The sequence below is a fragment of the Natrix helvetica genome (genome assembly GCF_964273705.1).
Source record: "Natrix helvetica genome assembly, chromosome: 16".
In the NCBI taxonomy this organism is placed as follows: domain Eukaryota; kingdom Metazoa; phylum Chordata; class Lepidosauria; order Squamata; family Natricidae; genus Natrix; species Natrix helvetica.
The window spans coordinates 3,952,137-3,972,814 of record NC_138563.1 but is presented as its reverse complement, the minus strand read 5'-3'; the positions used below and the strand labels follow the sequence as shown (position 1 = coordinate 3,972,814).

The 20,678-nt window shown below is 46.6% G+C and overlaps 1 protein-coding gene across 3 annotated transcripts in view; it reads right to left on the bottom strand.

The window, feature by feature from the left end:
- The window catches only part of LOC309399916 (neutral alpha-glucosidase AB-like), a 38,820-nt gene that overhangs the window by 10,962 nt on the left and 7,180 nt on the right, over positions 1-20,678 (bottom strand). For 2 of the 3 annotated variants that reach the window (XM_081968137.1, XM_081968134.1), the window contains exons 2-15: positions 18,355-18,450; positions 18,075-18,183; positions 17,695-17,822; positions 16,202-16,381; positions 13,975-14,040; positions 11,328-11,433; positions 9,470-9,557; positions 7,589-7,685; positions 6,286-6,466; positions 4,530-4,683; positions 3,086-3,321; positions 1,948-2,074; positions 1,053-1,132; positions 85-228 (exon numbers count right to left, since the gene is read on the bottom strand). In XM_081968137.1, coding sequence (XP_081824263.1) covers positions 85-228; positions 1,053-1,132; positions 1,948-2,074; positions 3,086-3,321; positions 4,530-4,683; positions 6,286-6,466; positions 7,589-7,685; positions 9,470-9,557; positions 11,328-11,433; positions 13,975-14,040; positions 16,202-16,381; positions 17,695-17,822; positions 18,075-18,183; positions 18,355-18,450 — 1,792 coding nt within the window. The remainder of the gene's footprint in view (positions 1-84; positions 229-1,052; positions 1,133-1,947; positions 2,075-3,085; positions 3,322-4,529; positions 4,684-6,285; positions 6,467-7,588; positions 7,686-9,469; positions 9,558-11,327; positions 11,434-13,974; positions 14,041-16,201; positions 16,382-17,694; positions 17,823-18,074; positions 18,184-18,354; positions 18,451-20,678) is intronic. The other variant, XM_081968136.1, reaches the window with a different exon arrangement.

Genomic DNA, 20,678 nt, shown 5'->3' with positions numbered 1-20,678 from the left:
CGTTGCCTTGGTCAGGGGTTCTCCTTTCCCTCCTCATTTAACGCCCCCCCCCAAAACCCACTCTTGTGACGAGAGGGCGCTCACCACGTAGAAGCCATACAGGTTGTGGAGATCGCGATGCTCCCAGCCCCCGTGGTGGACGGCGTCCTTGTGCATAGTGACCTCGGGACCGTTGAAGACCGAAGGCTCGTTCATATCGTTCCAGGTGTAGAGGTTCTCCATTGAGCCCTGGGTCAAAGGAGAAACGAGTGACAGGGAGACGCCGCAGAGCAATAAAAACTTCTTCTTGTGGCCCGCCAGTGGAGCTGGCAGCAGATTCTGACAGTGAGGAGGGTTGGGGAGGAACCTGGGCCAGTCCTGGAGTCTGGGGAAGGCTCTGAGGAGGGCTCTGTGTCGGAGGCAGAGAGGGGGCCAGGGCCGTCTGACAGTTATCAGCTGCCTTCAGAGTCAGACATCAGTGAGGCAGAGGAACAGCTGGAGCCTGTTCCCAGTGTGCGCATGCGCAGAGCGGCCAGACGAAGGGAACAGCTAAGGAACAAGGGTCGACTTGGGAGTAAGGCCACAGGTGCACGATGAATTTCCCTCCCAGAGGAAATAAAAGAGGAGCGAAAGGGGAGTGGAGTTTGCAGGAGGCCATCAGTTCACTTTATTATTGTGAAGATTTGCTTTTACGGAGTTGGGACTAGAGGCTCCTGGCCTGGCAACTCTCCAAGACTGATAAGGTCTGTTGTTGCAATTCAACCTTGAAAGGCTAACTGCCGGGCCTTTTTCTCGATGTGAATGCCAGGAATTCACATTAACCAAATGAAAATACAATACAATAGCAGAGTTGGAAGGGACCTTGGAGGTCTTCTAGTCCAACCCCCTGCCTAGGCAGGAAGCCCTATACCGTTTCAGACAAATGGCTCTCCAACCTCTTCTTAAAGACTTCCAGTGTTGGAAGGGGTGTGTGGTTTTTTTTTTGTTTTGTTTTTTGTGGGACAAGGTGTCTGCTTCGTGATTCAGTAAAACCTGGGTCCGAACAGATCTGAATAAACCAGGAAGCCCCCTACCTCGTATTGGTCGTAAGCAAACATGCTGGACCAGCAGGAACGCATCTGGGGGTTGGTGAAATCCGGATAGGCCGCTGAACCTGAGCACAAGGAGACAGAGAAAGGACTTGACGTTGACTGGAATGAAGGTTACTACTTTCTGGGCAAGATTTCCGTTTAACTTTGGTCCACATTTTTAATCTCCTATTTTAAATTTTATGCTACATCCCCGTAATGTTTTCCATGGCGTGGGGCCGTCTTTCGCACCACTAGCGGCTGCCTTTCAGGAAGCGCATAAAGAGAGGAACCAGGAGGGGAGAGAGTGTGGACAAAGCCGCTGGCCTGAACTGAAGGACCGATGGCAGGGAGCTTGGTGTGCGCGCGGAAGTGCCAGAAAGAGGAAGAGCGGCCTTCCATTTTCACCCCTAGGCCTTCTTTTCAGTAAACTAAAGCTAAAGGTTCCCCTCGTGCATATGTGCTAGTCGTTCCCGACTCTAGGGGGCAGTGCTCATCTCCGTTTCAAAGCCGAAGAGCCAGCACTGTCCGAAGACGTCTCCCTGGTCATGTGACCGGCGTGACTCAACGCCGAAGGCGCACGGAACGCCGTTCCCTTCCCACCAAAGGTGGTTCCTATTTTTCTACTTGCATTTTCGAACTGCTAGGTTGGCAGAAGCTGGGGAAAGTCACGGGGGCTCGCTCCGTTACGCGGCGCTGGGGGTTCGAACCGCCGAACTGCCGACCTTTGACAAGCTCAGCGTCTTCGCCCCTGAGCCCCCGCATCCCTATTCATTAAACTAGACAATTCCTGCAACAGTTCTTCGTATAATTTAACCTTCAGACCCCTAATCCTCTTTCTCTGCACTCTTTCCGGAGTCTCCACATCTGGATTCATGCCGGATTATTTTTTTTTCCTCACCTGGCCAGCACCAGCCTTCATAGTCATTCCCATCCTTGGTCTTGACGTAAAAGTCCCGGGAGCGAATTTCATTGTGGGTTCGGTAGCCGGTGTCGACTTTGATGTGAGGGTCTACAATGCTGACCATCTGGTGTGGAGGACGAATAACACGGATTGGGGTGATGGGACTTAAGCGGTAGCATTAATACACCCCTGTAGTTGAATATGTAACTGCTCCCACTTTTATCAAAACTATTTTTAGTTTAGATTTCTAGATCATGGCCACGCCAGGAATATCCAAATTGTGGGGTCCTTGGTGCTCTTCTGAGCTTGGTGGTTTTCTTGTAGACACTTCATTATTCAGCCCAACAGCACTGATGAAGTTACGTAGTTGGGTCATGAAATGTCTGCAAGAAAACCACCAAGCTCAGAGAGCACTTAAGAACACCAGAGTTGTCATCTTCTCCTCTTCTTCTCCTCCTTCTCCTTCTCCTTCTAATACACCCCAAAGTTTGTACCCCAAATTTAGCCATTTGTAAATTACAAATGTAATTTAGTTGGGTCATGAAATGTCTGTAAGAAAACCACAAGCTCAGAGAGCACCAAGGATCCCACAATTCTCTTCCTCCTCCTCCTCTTCTTCCTCGCCGCCCTGAGTCCTTTTGGAGAAGGGCGGCATATAAACCCAAATAAACCTAAACCTAAACCTAAACCTAAACCTCCTCCTCCCACCCTTCTCCTCCTCCTCTCCACAATCCCCATTCCCTTCTAGCACTGACGATGTTCCCTAGTTGGGTCATGAAATGTCTGCAGGAAAACCACCCAGCTCAGAGAGCACCAAGAAGTGTCTCTCCTCCTCCTCCAACCCTTCTTCTTCTACTCCTCCTCCTCCTCTTCCTCCTCCTCCATCCATTCTCCTCCTCCTCTTCCTCTCCACAATCCCCATTCCCTTCTAGCACTGATGATATTCCCTAGTTGGATCATGAAACGTCTGCAACAAAACCACCACGCTCAGAGAGCACCAGGGACCCTACAAGTCCAATCCCAACTGTCTCTTCTACTTGCGCCCCAATCGCAGGCCAGCAAGGAGGGGGGGGGGGTTTCAGAGGTTCCCCACACCCCAGGAAGATTTGACGATTGGCGGCTTGGCCCTTCTCACCTTCCTCCTCTTGGCTGCCAGCCGCTGAAGCATCTCCCGGGGGTGGGCGAACTTGTTGGGGTCCCAGGTGAAGTAGCGCTTGCCGTCGGTATGCTCAATGTCCAGCCAGATGACATCATAGGGGATGTCGTGCTCGTCAAAGCCGTTGTCCACAGCGGTCACATCCTCCTCATCGTTGTAGTTCCAGCGGCTCTGGTGATAGGCGAGGGCGAAGAGGGGAGGCAGAGCCTGGGTGCCTAAGGAAAGGGAAACACACCAAAGGTCTGCAGCTGCCACCGTCTTCACGGAGGGAAGGCATCGCCTGGTCCAGGAAGCCCTCGACTTACAACGGTTCATTGAGCGACCGTCTGAATTTACTGTTATGACCGGGGCTTCCCGAGAGCCTGAAGCCAACTCCTTGTTCTCACAACAAAAAACCCTTTTATTAATTGAATGTGGATTCTGCTCATTCACATCCAGCAAAGTCTTTCAAGGGAGGATTTACACTCACAGACCTTATCTGGCTTGGAGAGCTGCCAGGCCCATATCTGCAGAACTTGGCAAGGAGCCTCGGAGAGTCATGAACCAATTAAGCGAATTTATCACGTGGCCAGGGGAATGCAGCAACCGGTGTGAAAAATGGTCATAACTCACTTTTCCCAGTGCTGTTGTAACTTCAAACGGTCACGAAATGAATTGCCGTAAGTCGAGGACTATGTATACTCTCAATCAATGGTCTTCATTGCCTCGTTCCTCGAATGGTTCCCAGACTAGATTCCTTCATCCGAAGACGAGGGAAGCTACACTGTCTTGCTAAAACCTCGACAGCAAAATTCGGAGGACCGGATGGATCATGCCAGCCTCTCTTCTTACAATACAATAGCAGAGTTGGAAGGGACCTTGGAGGTCTTCTAGTCCAACCCCCTGCCTAGGAAGGAAACCCTATACCGATTCAGACAAATGGCTCTCCAACATCTTCTTAAAGACTTCCAGTGTTGTGGCATTCACAACTTCTGGAGGCAACTTCTGTTCCACTGATTAATTGTTCTAACTGTCAGGAAGTTTCTCCTCAGTTCTAAGTTGCTTCTCTCCTTGATTAATTTCCACCCACTGCTTCTTGTTCTACCCTCAGGTGCTTTGGAGAATAGCTTGACTCCCTCTTCTTTGTGGCAACCCCTGAGATATTGGAAGACTGCTATCATGTCTCCCCTAGTCCTTCTTTCCATTAAACTAGACATACCCAGTTCCTGCAACCGTTCTTCATGTGTTTTAGCCTCTAGTCCCCTAATCCTCTTGGTTGCTCTTCTCTGCCCTCTTTCTAGAGTCTCCACATCTTTTCTACATCGTGGCGACCAAAACTGAATGCAGTATTCCAAGTGTGGCCTTACCAAGGCCTTATAAAGTGGTATTAACACTTCTTCTTCTTCATCCATCCTCGAAATTGCCCCGATTCCCACCGGCTCACCTGTGAGGGATGCGTACTGCTTGAAAATGTCCGTGGGTGAAGGTCCCAGCAGAAGGAAGACGTCGATGATCCCGCTCTCCGACATCCAGCGGACATCTGTCTGGGGCGTTTCTCCTCCGCCTTGTATGTAATCAAGCATCTTCCCAAACATGGTCTGCAAGAAAAGGTGGCCAGGGAAGACATGGATTTAGTGTTTTTCAACCTTAGCAAATTTCGAGACGTCTGTACTTCAACACCCAGAATTCCCCAGCCATCTAGGTTACTGTAAATCAAAGGTTTCTTAATTGGCAACATTAAGACTTATGGATCTTTAACTTTGACAGACAGAGGGTGGCTCATCTTTTAGATCATTTCCACCCAGCTTGCATTTGATGTTCTGATTTTTTATTGCCAATGTGTAGCACTAAGCATTTGTTAGCAGAGATTTGGAGTTGCCAATAGTTTGACCATTGACGATGTAAGACCATAGTTTTACATCGTCGGCAAAGAGGACACGGCTGCTTCTAATATGATCACAAAAGTCGTTTATGTAAAGTAGAAAAGAACGTTGGTCCTAGAAGGCTGTCTTGGAGAAAACCACTGTTAACTGGGTTAGATATAGAGTTGCCAATTTCAACTACTTGTTGCTTGTTTGATAGGAATTAAAATAAGACACTCACAGAATTCCCCAGCCAGCTAGGTTACTGTGAATCAGAGGTTTCAAAATTTGGAAATTTTAAGGCTTTTGGACTTCAACTCCCAGAATTCCCCAGCCAGCTTGTTGTTGTTGTTGTTAGTTGCGAAGTCGTGTCCGACACATCGCAACCCCATGGACCACGTTCCTCCAGGCCTTCCTGTCCTCTTATTCCTCTGGAGTCTATTTAAGCTCACACTGACTGCTTGGGTGACTCCATCCAGCCACCTCCTTCTCTGCCGTCCCCTTCTCCTTCTTTTGCCCTCCATCGTTCCCAGCATGAGGCTCTTCTCCAGGGAGTCCTTCTTCCTTCTCATCAGGTGGCCAAAGTCTTTGAGTTTCCTCTTCAGGATCCGGCCTTCTAAAGAGCAGCCAGGGTTGATCTCCTCTAGGACTGACCGGTTGGATCATCTTGCAGTCCAAGGGACTCACAGGAGTCTTCTCTAGCACCTGAGTTCAAAGGCCTCCATTCTTTGGCGCTCAGCCTTCCTTATGGTCAGCTAAGAAATAAGTGATCCAGCCAGCTAGATTACTGTAAATCAGAGGTTTCCAAACTTGGCAATTTTAAGACTTTTGGACTTCAATTCCCAGAATTCCCCAGCCAGCCAGCCAAGAGTTGAAGTCCACAAGTCTTAAAAGTTGCCAAGTTTGGAGACCCCTGAGGTAAATTCTCCTAAAAGGAAGACCTCAACTTGCAAACATTTGTTTAGCGGCCTTTTAAAGTGCCAAAAACACTGAAAAAAAGTGACTTGCGACCGTTTTTCACCCTTATGACTATTCCAGCATTCCGCTTGGAAACCGACTCGTACTTATGACGGTCACAGCGTCTCACCCTCACGGGATCCCATTTCTGCGACCATCCGACAAGCAAAAGTTAAGCGGGAAGCCGGATTGGCTTCACGACTGTGCGGCTGACTTAAAAACTGCGGTGTTTTGTCTTAACAACGGTGGCAAGAAAGGTCGTAAGACGGGACAGAATTCATTCAACAAATGCCTCGCTTAGCTGCAAACGTTTTGGGCTCACTTGCGGTCCTTAGGACGAGGCTACCTGTATAAAGCAGCAGCAAAGTCCACACCACTTACCTTGCCAGCTGTGTTGGAGGTGACGTCCACCCAAGTCTCGGCTGCGTTGAGCCAAAATATGCCGAGGGTACGTTGTGCGCTGTGAGCTAACAACACCGGGACCGATCCATAGAGAGCCATCGGGTTGTAGAGTTCGTATTGGAAGACATCTAAGTTATAGAGACGATATGGATCTCCTCCCCTACCGAGATATGAGATCATTAGAGCAAGGAAAAACATTGCCTAAAGAATTTATATTTAGACTAGACTAGACTAGACTAAGAATAGAATTAGAATAAAATAAAGAGTAGAATAGAATAGAACAAGAAAAAGAAATGAATAGAATAAAAGAGAGTAAAAGAGAATAGAAATAAAGAGAGAATAGAATAGAATATGGTATGGAATGTAATAGAATAGAAATAGAATAGAAATAGAATAGAAATAGAATAGAAATAGAATAGAAATAGAATAGAAATAGAATAGAAATAGAATAGAAATAGAATAGAAATAGAATAGAAATAGAATAGAAATAGAATAGAAATAGAATAGAAATAGAATAGAAATAGAATAGAAATAGAATAGAAATAGAATATGGTATGGTATGGTATGGTATGGGATAGGATAGAATAGAATATGGAATGGAATGGAATAGAATAGAAATAGAATATAATAAACTACAGAATAGAATAGAATTTGGAATGGAATTTAATAGAATTTAATAGAATAGAATAGAATTTGGAATGGAATGGAATGGAATGGAATAGAATAGAAATAGAATAGAAATAAAATAGAACTAGAATATGGTATGGTGTGGAATGGAATGGGATAGGATAGAATAGAGTATGGTATGGAATGGAATAGAATAGAAATAGAATAGAATGAACTACAGAATAGAATAGAATAGAATTTGGAATGAAATTTAATAGAATTTAATAGAATAGAATTTGGAATGGAATTTAATAGAATAGAATAGAATTTGGAATGGAATGGAATAGAATAGAAATAGAATAGAATAAACTACAGAATAGAACAGAATAGAATTTGGAATGGAATTTAATAAAATTTAATAGAATAGAATAGGGTATGGAATGGAATTGAAAAGAAATAGAATAAAATAAAATAAACTACAGAATAGAGTAGAATAGAATAGAATTTGGTATGGAATTGAATGGAATGGAATTGGAAAGGGACCTTGGAGGTCTTCTAGTCCAACCCCTTGCCCAGGCAGGAAACCCTACACCCTTTCAGACAAATGGCTATCCAATCTCTTCTTTAAAACCTCCAGTGTTGGAACATATACAACATCTGGAGACCCCCAACTTACTCCGTGGTTCGCAGGCGGACGTTATCAGCATGTTCCGGGATTCCATACACGTTCTCCACTCCCGGGAACGAGAAATCGAGCCCCACCGACGTTGGTCCTGCAGAACGAAGAGGAGGAGAAGCAGTGAGTTCCTCTGGTTGAGCTCGCTCGTCAAACACCAAACCACGCTCCGTCCTCCGATTTGCAGTCATCCAACTTGGTAAACTGTGATCGGCAAGCGGGCATCAGGCCGGAAGGGAAAACTAGAAGCCCATTTATGAATTCCAGTTAAGCCCTCCGAGGTTTGGTGTTCTGCGAGAAGTCACACGCCACAAAGCGGAATTTGATTTTGGGGAAACTTATCAAAAAGGGACAATTCTGGAGGGGAGGGGAGGGGAGGGGAGGGGAGGGGAGAGAAGAGGGGAGATGAGGAGAGGAGAGAAAGATAGAGGAGAGGGAAGGAAGAGGGAAGGGCAAGGTGAGGAGAGATGAGATGAGGAGAGGAAGATAGAGAAGAGGAAAGGAAAGGAAGATAGAGGAAAGGAAAGGAAAGGAAGAGGGAAGATCAAGGTGAGGAGAGGAAGATAGAGAAGAGGAAAGGAAGAGAGAGAAAAGGAAAGGAAAGGAAGATAGAGGAATGAAAGGAAAGGAAGAGGGAAGGGCGAGGTGAGGAGAGATGAGGAAAGGAAGATAGAGAAAAGGAAAGGAAAGGAAGATAGAGGAATGAAAGGAAAGGAAGAGGGGAGGTCGAGGTGAGGAGAGGTGAGGAAAGGAAGATAGAGAAAAGGAAAGGAAAGGAAGATAGAGGAATGAAAGGAAAGGAAGAGGGGAGGGCGAGGTGAGGAGAGGTGAGGAAAGGAAGATAGAGAAGAGGAAAGGAAAGGAAGATAGAGGAATGAAAGGAAAGGAAGAGGGGAGGTCAAGGTGAGGAGAGATGAGGAAAGGAAGATAGAGAAAAGGAAAGGAAAGGAAGATAGAGGAATGAAAGGAAAGGAAGAGGGAAGGGCGAGGTGAGGAGAGGTGAGGAAAGGAAGATAGAGAAGAGGAAAGGAAAGGAAGATAGAGGAAAGGAAAGGAAAGGAAAGGAAGAGGGAAGATCAAGGTGAGGAGAGGAAGATAGAGAAGAGGAAAGGAAGAGAGAGAAAAGGAAAGGAAAGGAAGATAGAGGAATGAAAGGAAAGGAAGAGGGGAGGTCAAGGTGAGGAGAGATGAGGAAAGGAAGATAGAGGAAAGGAAAGGAAAGGAAAGGAAAGGAAGATAGAGGAATGAAAGGAAAGGAAGAGGGAAGGGCGAGGTGAGGAGAGGTGAGGAAAGGAAGATAGAGAAAAGGAAAGGAAAGGAAGATAGAGGAATGAAAGGAAAGGAAGAGGGGAGGGCGAGGGGAGGAGAGGAGAGGAAAAGAGAGAAGGGTGAGATGGGGTGAGGAGAGGAAAAATGAAGATGATGGATGGAAGGAAGGAAGGAAAATGGAAGGAAGGGGAAGAAATGAAGAAGTTGGATGGATGGCTGATGGATGGATGGATGGATGGATGGAAGGATCCATAATCAGAGCTTATTCAGGCCACGGGAATCAAAATAATGGCAAGTGACAGTATGAAGAGGGAACATAAAAGCCCCCACTGACTGGGGAATTCTGGGAGTTGAAGTCCACGCTTCTTAAAGCTGCGGAGGTTGGGAAATACAGCTATAGCTGATTTTTTATTCAGCCTTCCAAATGATGATTTTTTTTTAAAAAAACCAAACAAACACCCATCATCATTGCCTTGGCAGACTGATCCCAAGGAAGGTTTTGCAATTCATAATTTCCCGCTTCCCCAATTGCAAAGAGGGAGATGGAGGCAGGGAGAGAATAGAATACAGGTAGATAAAGCTTTACTAAAAAGTACAACGGCTCTTATTAACCATTGGGTTTTTTATCCGTGTGGGTCTTAAACGTTTCTTCCCACGTCCCCGGATCCTCTTCGGGGTCCTTTTGGGAGGCATCCTCAGGCTGGTGGGGGGGGAAAAAATTGAAAAAAGATTGGCACGATCCAACAACGACAGCTGAAAGTATAAAATCAGTCAGAATAATTTTGAAAACGGGCAACTTAAGGCAGGCGCGCCTATTTATTTTTTCTGTATCAAGTTTTTATTTTTATTTTTTTCATTTTCATAGCATATAACCCACATGTCTACTATTATGTAGCCAACATCGCATTGTGTTATTAAATGTTTACATCAATTCATCTTCCCATCAACTCCCAAAAACAATTATTGGCTTTTCTGCTCTCCATACATCGTATTTGTATCTTATCCATCACTTTCTTCTCCCTCTCTCCTCCTCCTCCTCCCTACCTCCTTTCTTCCCTCCATCATCCTTCTCTTCTCTACTTCCCCTTCCTCTCTCCTTCTCCGCTCTCCCCTTTCCACTTCTTCTTCCTCTCCTCTTCCACCCCCCTGCCCTCTCTCCTATCCCTCTCTTCTTCCCTTCCCTCTCTCCTCTACTTCACACTCTTCATCTCATTCACTTGATGTATTTCAGCTTCTGAGCGAGCTCCATTTTATGTTGATGGTATTTATAATTCCTTTTCAATATACATATTTAATTTTAATATATATCTCCCTCCTCCTTTTTTAAAAAACAGAGGGGGGGAAAGTATACATATATAGCAATTGTACTTTTAACCACCAGCCTAATTTTGCCCAAGATGTAGCCCTGTTTAAAGCCAATATTCAGTTGGTAGTACAGGCAGTCCTTAACAACCACAATCGAACCCCCAAATTCCCACCGCTACGCGAGACGGTTGTTAAAGGAGTCTCGCTCCAATTTTACGACCTTCCCTGCCACCACTGTTAAGCGGATGGCTGCCGTTGTTCAATTAGTGACACGGTTGCTAAGTAAATCTGGCTTTTCTTGCGGACTTGGCTGGTCGGGAGGTCGCAAAAGGGGAATTACGTGACCCCGGGACACCGCAATCGTCATAAATACGAGTCAGTCGCCAAGGGCTGGAGTTTGGATCACGGGAGCGTCGGGAAGCTGCAACGGTCGTTAAGTGTGGAAAACTCAAGTCGCTTTTGCCGTTGCTTGTGTCATTTGAAACGGTCGCTAAGCAAACTGTTGTAAGTCAAGGACGACCTGTATCGTGTTTGTCCTTCTCCTCCTTTTTCTTTTTTCTCTTTCTCTTTCTCCTTGATCACGTCCTATTCTTTTTCTCCTTCTCCTCTCTTTCCCATCCATCTCCTCCTCCATTTCCTTCTCTTTTCCCTCTCTCTTTTTCTTTCTCCTTATCTCTTTCTCTTTGATCACTTCCTATTTTTCTCCTCCTCCTTCTCTTCTCCCTCCCATCCATACCTCTTCCTCCTCCTCTCTTTTACCTCTTTTTTCTTTCTTTCTCCTTCTTTCTTCTTGATCGCTTCCTATTCTTTTTCTCTTTCTCTTCTCCCTCCTATGCATTTCCTCTTCCTCCTCTATTTCCTCCTCCATCTTCTCTCCCCTCTTTTTTCCTCTTTCTCCTTCTCTTTCTCCTTTATCACTTCCTATTCTTCTACTCCTCTTTTCCCTCTCTCTTTTTCCTCTTTCTCCTTCTTTCTCCTTGATCACTTCCTATTCTCTTTCTCGTCTCCCTCCCATCCATCTCCTCTTCTTCTGCCTCTTCCATCTCTGCCTCTTTCCTCCTCCGTCTCTTTTCCCACTCTCTCCCTCTCTCTCTCTGTTGCTGACATGAGTTTACACCGAAGCCCCCCACCTCCTTCCCCTCCAGAATTCCTTTTCTGCACTCACCTGCTCTGTTTTCTCTGCAGATTCCTCTTCCTGGGGTGAAGCCGGATTGGCGGTTTCATCGGGCTCACCTCCTCCTCCTTCCGACTCAGGTTCCTTCTCCGGCGTTCTGGAAGGGAAAAAGAGTTTGGGGGGGAAAGGGGGAAGCTCAGGCTGAGACCCTCCAAGTTTTTCCCTCCGTGCGGAGGAGCAGCCAACGCAAAAGCTCATCAAATGCAAAAAGAAGGTCTTGCGCGGGCACGGATAACACACACGTAAGTACACCCTGGCGCAAACCAATGGCAACAACGATCAACAGAAACTCACACGCTGTTTCACAGCCCTGCTTAGTTAGTAGGGATCTGGGGATGGGGGGAGAGCTAGCCATGGGGCAGAGAGCGGGGTGAAACTAGCTACAGGTAGTCCTCGTCTTACGACAGTTCATTTAATCATCGTCATAATCTTTTAACTACTCCATAATTCCTGTTTGGGCAACTGAATGGAGCTGGGTGTTTCCTGGCCAGATGCCTTTCCTGTTGCCGATGCTGAGTTTTGGTCAGCAGATATATTCTCACAGTGCCCAGAGAGAGAAATATCTGCCTCTACCTAGGATCGAACTCACAGCCTCCTGACTCTGGGGTGAGAGCTCCACCTCTAGGCCACCCCGCCACTCTACAACAGTTCGCTTAGTGACCGTTCTGAGTTACAACGGCACAGGGAAAACGTGGCCTAGGACCATTTTTTCACACTTACGACCATTGTCAACACGACCAAAATTCAGGCACTTGTCAAGTGACTCGTATTTAGGATGGGGGGGGGGGTGACGTGATGCCTCTTTTGCAACCTTCCGATGAGCAAAATCAACAGGGAATCCAGATTCACATTGCAAGCGGGTTAAGTAACTTAACACATGTAACGATTCCTTTCACAACGGCAGCAAGGGATCTCACAAAATGGGGCAAAGCTCCCTTAGGCGATCCTTCGGCAGGCAACGGAAATGGTGGGCTTAACTGCAGTCGTAACTCGAGGACTACCTGCGTTGGTGACCAAAGCGAGCCCTCCATTTTAAAAACCTCTCCCTTCTGGTTCTTTGGCCCCCAAGGTGGCCACCTTTGTCTTCTGCTGATACAGAGGTCTCCTTGGCATCAAGAGCACTTTCTGGGTTTTCTTTGAAGACATTTCGCTTTTCCTCCAAGAAGCTTCTTCAGCTTTGACTGGATGGTGAGGAACGGAAGGATTTGATACTCCTTGCAGACAGCTGGTCATTTGCATCCTTTTAGAGGGTCGTTGAGGCCACTTGGAGGTTCATTTGTGTCCTCCTCTGTTTTCCTATGCTGTCCCAACGCATGGCACAACATAGAACAAACGCATCAGGACAAGATTCAGCAGTCCACCTGCGTTTAAAAGACAAAGGTGGCTCTTTTGGAGACGGCAACGTCCACATTTTGGACGGAGAGGACAGTTGGTTTGGAAGAGGGGTCCAAGAAGTAATCTATGTCCAACCTGAACAGCCCTCCCTCAACAGAGGTAGAGGGATACCAGTGCTGAAGAAGCTTCTTGGATAAGAAGTGACATGTCTTTAAAGGAAAACAAAGTTGCCTTTGTTTGAAAAAGCACCTTTGGGACAACCATGACCTGAATGTCTGAAGATCTCCATCGACATTTAGCTAACCTAAGGCTTCCCCATGTTCTAACTACTGACATTTAGCTAACCTAAGGCTTCCCCATGTCCTAACTACTGATATTTAGCTAAACTAAGGCTTCCCCATGTCCTAAATACTGACATTTAGCTAACCTAAGGCTTCCCCGTGTCCTAAATACTGATATTTAGCTAACCTAAGGTTTCCCCATGTCCTAACTACTGACATTTAGCTAACCTAAGGCTTCCCCATGTCCTAAATACTGACATTTAGCTAACCTAAGGCTTCCCCAATGTCTCCTAAACAGGACAAGATATTTCAAGATTTCACCATTTCATCACATATTTCATCAGGAGGGAGGGAGGGGGTCCAGAAGAGAGAAGGGGGGGGGACCGGAACCGGACATAGAAAGTATCCGATTCCCTATCGTGAGATCCGATTCCGGACACAGGAGATGAAGGAAAAATGGCTGGTGAGTTTTCAGAAAAGAGGAAGGAATATCCAGATGATCCACAAACATGTTAGAACCCAGAAATATCCTGGTTCGGGGATATATTTTTTTCCACCCTCCCCTCCAACCAATTTCGTTGTATTTATTTTGTACAATGACAATAAAGACTATACTATACTCTACTAAGAGCTGGCAATTGCTTTTTAGCTGCTAAAGCGCTGGTCCTCAAGAACAGTGAAGCAATGTTTACATTTTTTTCATTTAACTTTATTTTTGTAAAAAATTTCTGGATATCTTATTCCCCCCCCCCCCTCCTCCGAGCCTCTTTCTTTTCCAGCTCTGGATCTAAGCCCATCCCCAACGCTAGGCAGACCCGGGATTGATGTAGGGATCCCCACAACACCTCTGCAAACCACACCACACGTCATTCTTAAAACTGAGGGTCGGGGGGAAAGAAAGAGGGTGCAGAGGGTGGTGGGCTTCTCCCCCTGTTTATGTCACAAGGCCGGGCAAGCCCCCCGTTTTCTATACCGGAGGGAAAGGGAGTTGAGAAAACAGAAGCAGAAGCTGCAGAATTTACCTAGAGAAAACGTTCGTGATCCTATCCCAAATGCTAACGACCATGTCACTAACTTTATCCGAGAAACTGGGAGGGGGGGCCCGAGCGAGAGTGGGGGGGCCACAGACCAACAAAAACAGAAAACACAATGGAGAGTCAGTGCAAGGAATCTCAAAAGATGCCCCCAAGCCCCCCCTGCCTGGTGAACTCCCCCAAAAAAACCAAGGTTTTGCACTCAAATAAACCCCCCTTAACAACAGCAACAAAAAAACCCACACAACGCATCCAATTATTTTTACCCTATTTAGCAGGATTGCCAGGGGGGGCTTTCCTTTTTTTAAAAAAAGCACTAAGATTTTGTGCTCAAATCAACCCAATTGCTATACGAGACAAGCCAACGAATCAATTTTAAATTACCGTATTTTTCGGAGTATGAGACGCTCCAAAGTATAAGACCTAGCCTTTGGGAAGGAAAACTGGGGTGGGGGTGGGGAGGGAGGGGGGAAATCTGCCTTTGCCTCCCAGCAATTTGCCTCCTTCCAGCAAACAGTACGGACGGTATATAACGTTTGTGTTGTTACAGTTCAGACCATACTTGCACAGATGCTGTTAAAATTGATGTGGCTTTCTGGAAGTATAGTTATTCTCTGCTCTTTAAAAGAAGGCACAATAACACTGGGCCTCTTCAGATCAAGCATTTATTTTTTTAAAAAAGCTTTTTCATGTAGTTAAGTTGTTTAGAACAACAATAAAGCAGTCGTTAAAAAATAAGTCTAATAATTCGAACATTCTACAAGCATTTATAGTTATTGACTTACCTCCTTGCAGCAAACAGCAAACAGCTGTTTCAGTTTAGCCCGATTAGCACAAGAAAAAAAAAATCTGCCTCTGCCTCCCAGCAATTTGCCTCCTTGCGGCAAACGGCCCGTTTCGCTTTCAGTTTCAGCAGGGGCCTCTGGACGATCAGCTGTTTCAGGGTGCAGGGACTGCCGTAGCCTATTGCCCACTCCCGTTTGCTGCAAGGAGGTACATTGCTGGGAGGCAGAGGCCAAAGGGATGGGGCTACATTCGGTGTATAAGACGCACCCAAATTTTCACCCTCTTTTAGGGGAGTGGGGGAGAGAGTGTGTCTTGTACCCTGAAAAATACGGTATTTGTAGTTGTTTAATGCGTACAATATAACATTAACGTACAGACAAACTTAAGGTTTTGTTAAATTTGAAAGTTAAAAACAAAATAAGAAACCCAACACTGGCAATCCGGAGATTACCCTCGTCATCTTAGGCCTGGATTCTACCTGGGGGGAAATAAAGATGACCAGGATGGTTGCGTTTGGAGGATTAGAAAAGAAAAGGATTTGAAAATCAAATACGGTCCATCCTTCTACAACCCACTAGAGAGTTAGATAAGACAGAAAAATTACATAGATATAAAGCTTGTTGTTTTCCTGACGAAACTTATAAGAAACGTCTCACTTTTTCGATTCTGGAGGACTGAAACACCTATAAATCTCTGAATATCAGAGTCAGTTTGATGTAGTCGGTAAAGGAGCGGACTTAGAAACCAGGTGACGGTGAGTTCTAGTCTCAGCTTAAGCATGAAAGCTAGCTGCGTCACTTAGAGACAGTCTCTAGGAGACAGTGAGTTCTAGTCTCACCTTAAGCATAAAATCTAGCTGCGTCACTTGGGACCAGTCACCAGGAGACGGTGAGTTCTAGCCCCAATTTAGGCATGAGGGCCAGCTGATGACTTGGGACCCACCCCCCCTCCCCCCTCTCTCAACCCAATCCACCTCACAGGGTTGTCATTATTTGGGGAAAATGTATAGCGGTTTGCCCGACAGGCATTGGTGGTGGCGGTGGTGGTGATTGGTGGTTCCTGAATTAGGTTGTGGTTTACTGAGATGTCAACCGACAACACTGACAGGGCAAGCTACTTGCATATAAATAGAGAGGAAACCTCACTCCCTTCTAGCCCTGGATGACGTTACCTAGTTGGGTCGTGAAACGTCTGCAAGAAGAAATAACCCAGCTCAGAAAGCACCAAGGACCCGCATAGGTGATTTGATGGTTCAGCACCAGTATGCTTCCATCTCCACTGACCCCAGGAATGCTAGTCTAAATAAACCAACTTCTTCCCACCCACCCACCCGACAGCAGGCTCCCATTCAGAGGAAAATGACCCCCCCTCAAGGAACCAACTCCCCCTCCCTTCTCCAACTCCTAACGTGGAGCTCCCAGGTACTCACGAGTCCTTCCTCTGTCGCAGATGCTCAAACACCAGCAGGCCCCGGGAATTGACGCTCAGCACCAGCTCCCGCCCGGCCAGCAAGTCCATCCGAAAGGGCTTCGCCGTCAGGATCACCTTGTGGATCCCGTCCTCGAGCGAGAGCTCCACGCTGTTATCGTCGCGGCCTGTGACAGACAATCTTGGGGGGAAGGACGGACATACACGGATACACACAAGGGTGGGGGGAGGACAGAAAGGAGAAGGGGAAACAGACATTTCATCACCCGATAAAATGTTTAGAAGGACATTTAAACAAGTTCGGGGTTTTCTCAACGATGGGGGTGTTAGGAAGTGCGGACTTCAACTGCCAGGATTTTATTTTGCAATTTGCCTTTTTTTTTAATCCTTTCTTTGTCGTTTTCACAAATAACTTGAGGGTGTGAACATATCCAACACAACTCCTGTTTTCCCCACAATCACCACTCTTGTAAGGTAGATTGGGGTGAGAGGGAGGGACTGATCCGAAGTCACTCAGCCGGCTTTTGAGCCTAAAGTGGGACTAGAACTCACGGTCTCCTGTTGATTGGCGCAAAGTCACCCAACTGGCTTTCATGGCTAAAGTGGGACTAGAACTCACTGTCTCCTGGTCATTGACCCAAAGTCAGCTGGCCAGCTTTCATATCTAAGGTGGGACTAGAACTCACTGTCTCCTGGTCATTGACCCAGTCACCTAGCCAGCTTTCATATCTAAGGTGGGACTAGAACTCACTGTCTCCTGGTGATTGGCTGAAAGTCACCTGGCCAGCTTTCATATCTAAGGTGGGACTAGAACTCACTGTCTCCTGGTGATTGGCTGAAAGTCACCTAAGGTGGGACTAGAACTCACTGTCTCCTGGTGATTGGCTGAAAGTCACCTAAGGTGGGACTAGAACTCACTGTCTCCTGGTGATTGGCTGAAAGTCACCTAAGCAGGGACTAGATCTCACTGTCTCCTGGTGATTGGCTGAAAGTCACCCAGCTGGCTTTTGTGCTTAATGCAGGCTGAGAATTCACTCTCTCCTGGTGATTGGCTCAAAGTCCCCTAAGGAGGGACTAGAACTCACTGTCTCCTGGTGATCGGCCCAAAGTCACCCAGCTGGCTTTCATGCTTAAGGCGGGATGAGAATTCACTCTCTCCTGGTGATTGGCCCAAAGTCAGCCAGCTGGCTTTCACACCCAAGGCCGGACTAGAACTCGCCCTCTCCTGGTTTCTAGGTCAGCCACCTTCCTTCTCACCACCTCCCACTTTTCAGCCTTAACCCCTTGACCCAACCGGCTCTTTGTAAAAACTGGAAGCCAACCTCACAAAAGTCCGGTGTGATGTGATTGCCAGCTGTTTTAGCCATCTATTGCAAAGCGTCCCGGCTTTGCACAAGCCCGAAAGGCCGTCGGCCTCCTAACGTCCCTCATTCCGTCGCCTCCCGCAGAGCCCCACCCAAAGAGACCAGCCCACTCAGCGGCCCATCCCTGTACCTGGAGGTGGGAGGGTCCTGGATTAAGACGTCGTGTACCACATAGCGGGGTTTGAGGGGCGTCAGCTCGTCGATCCTGAGGCGGGTCATGTTTTCTTTCAAGCCGTAAAACTCCAGGAGGAGAGGAACCTGCAATTGGGAAGAACGGGTTCCCACTGGCTTTTCCCCACTTTTCCCCCTCCTCCTCCTCCTCCCTCTGCAAACCCCCTTCCCTTCTCACACTGATGATGTTACTTAGTTGGGTCACCAAACTCAGAGAGCACCAAGGAGCCCACTGGGACTGTTCTCAACTTTCTAACCCTCAGTCCTTCCATCTGGTCAGAAAGAGGGCAAGTCTGACTCTCCCCAGCCCTTCTAGGAAGTCCGAGGGATTTAATTTACCTTGTTTGCTTCATTGATAAGCTGGATTTTTATAGATTCTTGGCTCAGCTGCAGGGAATCCAGCAGCGCCCTATAAGGGGAACTTCCAGCTTTGATGTTTCTCTGACGCCTGGAGAGGGGAAACCAGGGTTACTAGAGATTTTCTCGGCCTCCAAGCACTCAGTCCCCCAAAGATGGCAATCCCAGGGCCAATGCAGACCGAGTGCTGTCATCCTTCAGGCCTCCCTCGGGGAGTAAGGCTCCGTGTGTCTCCCATTCTCTTCTCTTTCGCACAACTTACTTGCAAAAGGAACTCTGGTCGCAGGTCTTGAAGTTGCTTTTGTCGACCGCCGACACCGCAGCCAGGAGAAGAGCCAACCACGCGACCGCTGACATCCTAGGTGGAAGACGGAGAAGGAGACATTTTCATCTGCACTTCCATAACTGTCTGGTTTGGCTCTGCAACCAAACAAGACAGAGACGGACTTCAACGGAGAATTAGAACTGCAGGAAAAAGAACGGCTGCCAACCTGCCTTCCATTGAGGATTTGAAGACTGCAGGAGTCAAAAAGAGGGCTGTGAAAATATCGACAGACCCCTCGCATCCTGGACATCAATTGTTTCAACTCCTACCCTCAAAACGAGGCTATAGGGCACTGCACACCACAACAACTAGACACAAGGACAGTTTTTCCCCAAATGCCATCACTCTGCTTAACAACTAATTCCCACAACAGTCAAATTATCTACTAAGACTGTATTACTATTACTGTTAATATTCTCTTCCTTCCTAGTACCTATCTCTTTCCACTTATGACTATAACCACGTTGCTTGTATCTTTAAATTTTATATTGCTTCATTTGTTTCCTAGTATAATTTTATTGCTTATGAGTAACCTATGAGTATCACTAAGTGTTGCATCTTATGATTCTTGATGAATGTATTCTATTTTATTTTTCTTTATGTACAATGAGAGCATGTGCACCAAAGACAAATTCCTTGTGTGTCACTTGGCCAATAAAGAATTCTATTCTATTCTATTCTGAATCCTATTCTATTCTATTGCTTATGAGTAACCTATGAGTATCACTAAGTGTTGTATCTTATGATTCTTGATGAATGTATTCTATTTTATTTTTCTTTATGTACACTGAGAGCATCTGCACCAAAGACAAATTCCTTGTGTGTCCAATCACACTTGGCCAATAAAGAATTCTCTTCTCTTCCCCCTCCCAGAGGAAATAAAAGAGGAGCGAAAGGGGAGTGGAATTTGCAGGAGACCATTAGTTCTCTTAATTGGTTCGTGACTCTCCGAGACTCCTTGCCAAGTTTTGCAGATATCGGCCTGGCAGCTCTCCAAGCCGGATAAGGTCTGTGACCGTAAATCCTCCTTGAGAGAGTTTGCTGGAGGTGAATGAGCAGAATCCACAGTCAATTAATAAAAGGGGTTTTTGTAGGGACCAGGAGTTGGCTTCAGGCTCTCAGGAAGCCTCGGTTAGAACAAAGATTACCTATAAACTTCCTAGCAACATTTAAGGATTAAAACCAGCTTTCTAAGTCCAGTGTTTGTCAACTTTTTAAGTTGTGTGAACTTCATCTCCCAGAATTCCCCTGCTAGGAATTCTGGGAGATGAAATTCACGTATCTTGAAGTTGTCAAGGTGGACAAACCATCTTCTTCTTGTCCAAAACAGAGGAAAACCGGAGTCATAAAACAAGGAGCAAAGGGCAGATTGATTCCCAGGGGCAAAGATCAGTTCCAATCTCCACATATTTTGCAACTGAAAAAGTTGAGACAGACGGACGGACGGACGGAGGGAGGGAGAGGGAGGGAGGGAGAGAGAGAGAGAGAGAGAGAGAGAGAAGCTTGGCTACCTTCAAGCTTGAAAAAAAAATCCAATTTTAGAAGACTTTCCAAGAAAAGCTGCAAATATTCTCCCAAAAGTGATTTTCCAAAAGGCAATCTGGACTTTCTTTGGGTTTCCCCCCCCCCCCCTTGTCCTTGAAAACATTTCGCTTCTCATTCTAGCAGCTTCTTCAGTTCTGAGGCAAAAATCCCTCTTGAGGCGGAAGAGAACCTCCATGGCAGGAGGCAGTCTACAAGTAGTCCTCGTCTTACGACCACAATTGAGCCCAAAATCATTGTGGCTCAGTGAGACGCTTGTCAAGTGAGTTTGGTGCCCGATGTTACGACCATGCTTCCTACATTCACTTTGCTGGTCAGAAGGTCACAAAACGGGAATTATGTGACCTTGGGACACTACGACCCGTCATAAATATGAGTCAGTCACCAAGCGTCTGAATGTTGATCATGTGAATGGTGCAACAGTCGTTAAGTGTGGGGAACGGTCCTAAGTCACATTTTTCAGTGCCGTTGCGACTTAACGGTCGCTAAATGAGCTGTTGTAAGTTGAGGACTACCTATATCAGTCGGAGGAAGGGTGGAGGCTGCATATGGGTTCCTGAGGAAAGAGCATGCATCGCTTAGGCGGCCTGGCAAGCCCCTAAATGTTTGGGGGGGCGGCTCCCCAATAATCCTTTCCCGGCTAGGGATGATGGGTGCTGGAGTGAAGGACCTTTGGGAAAGCACCCAGGGCTCTTCTAACCTTCTCGGGAGCTCTCCCA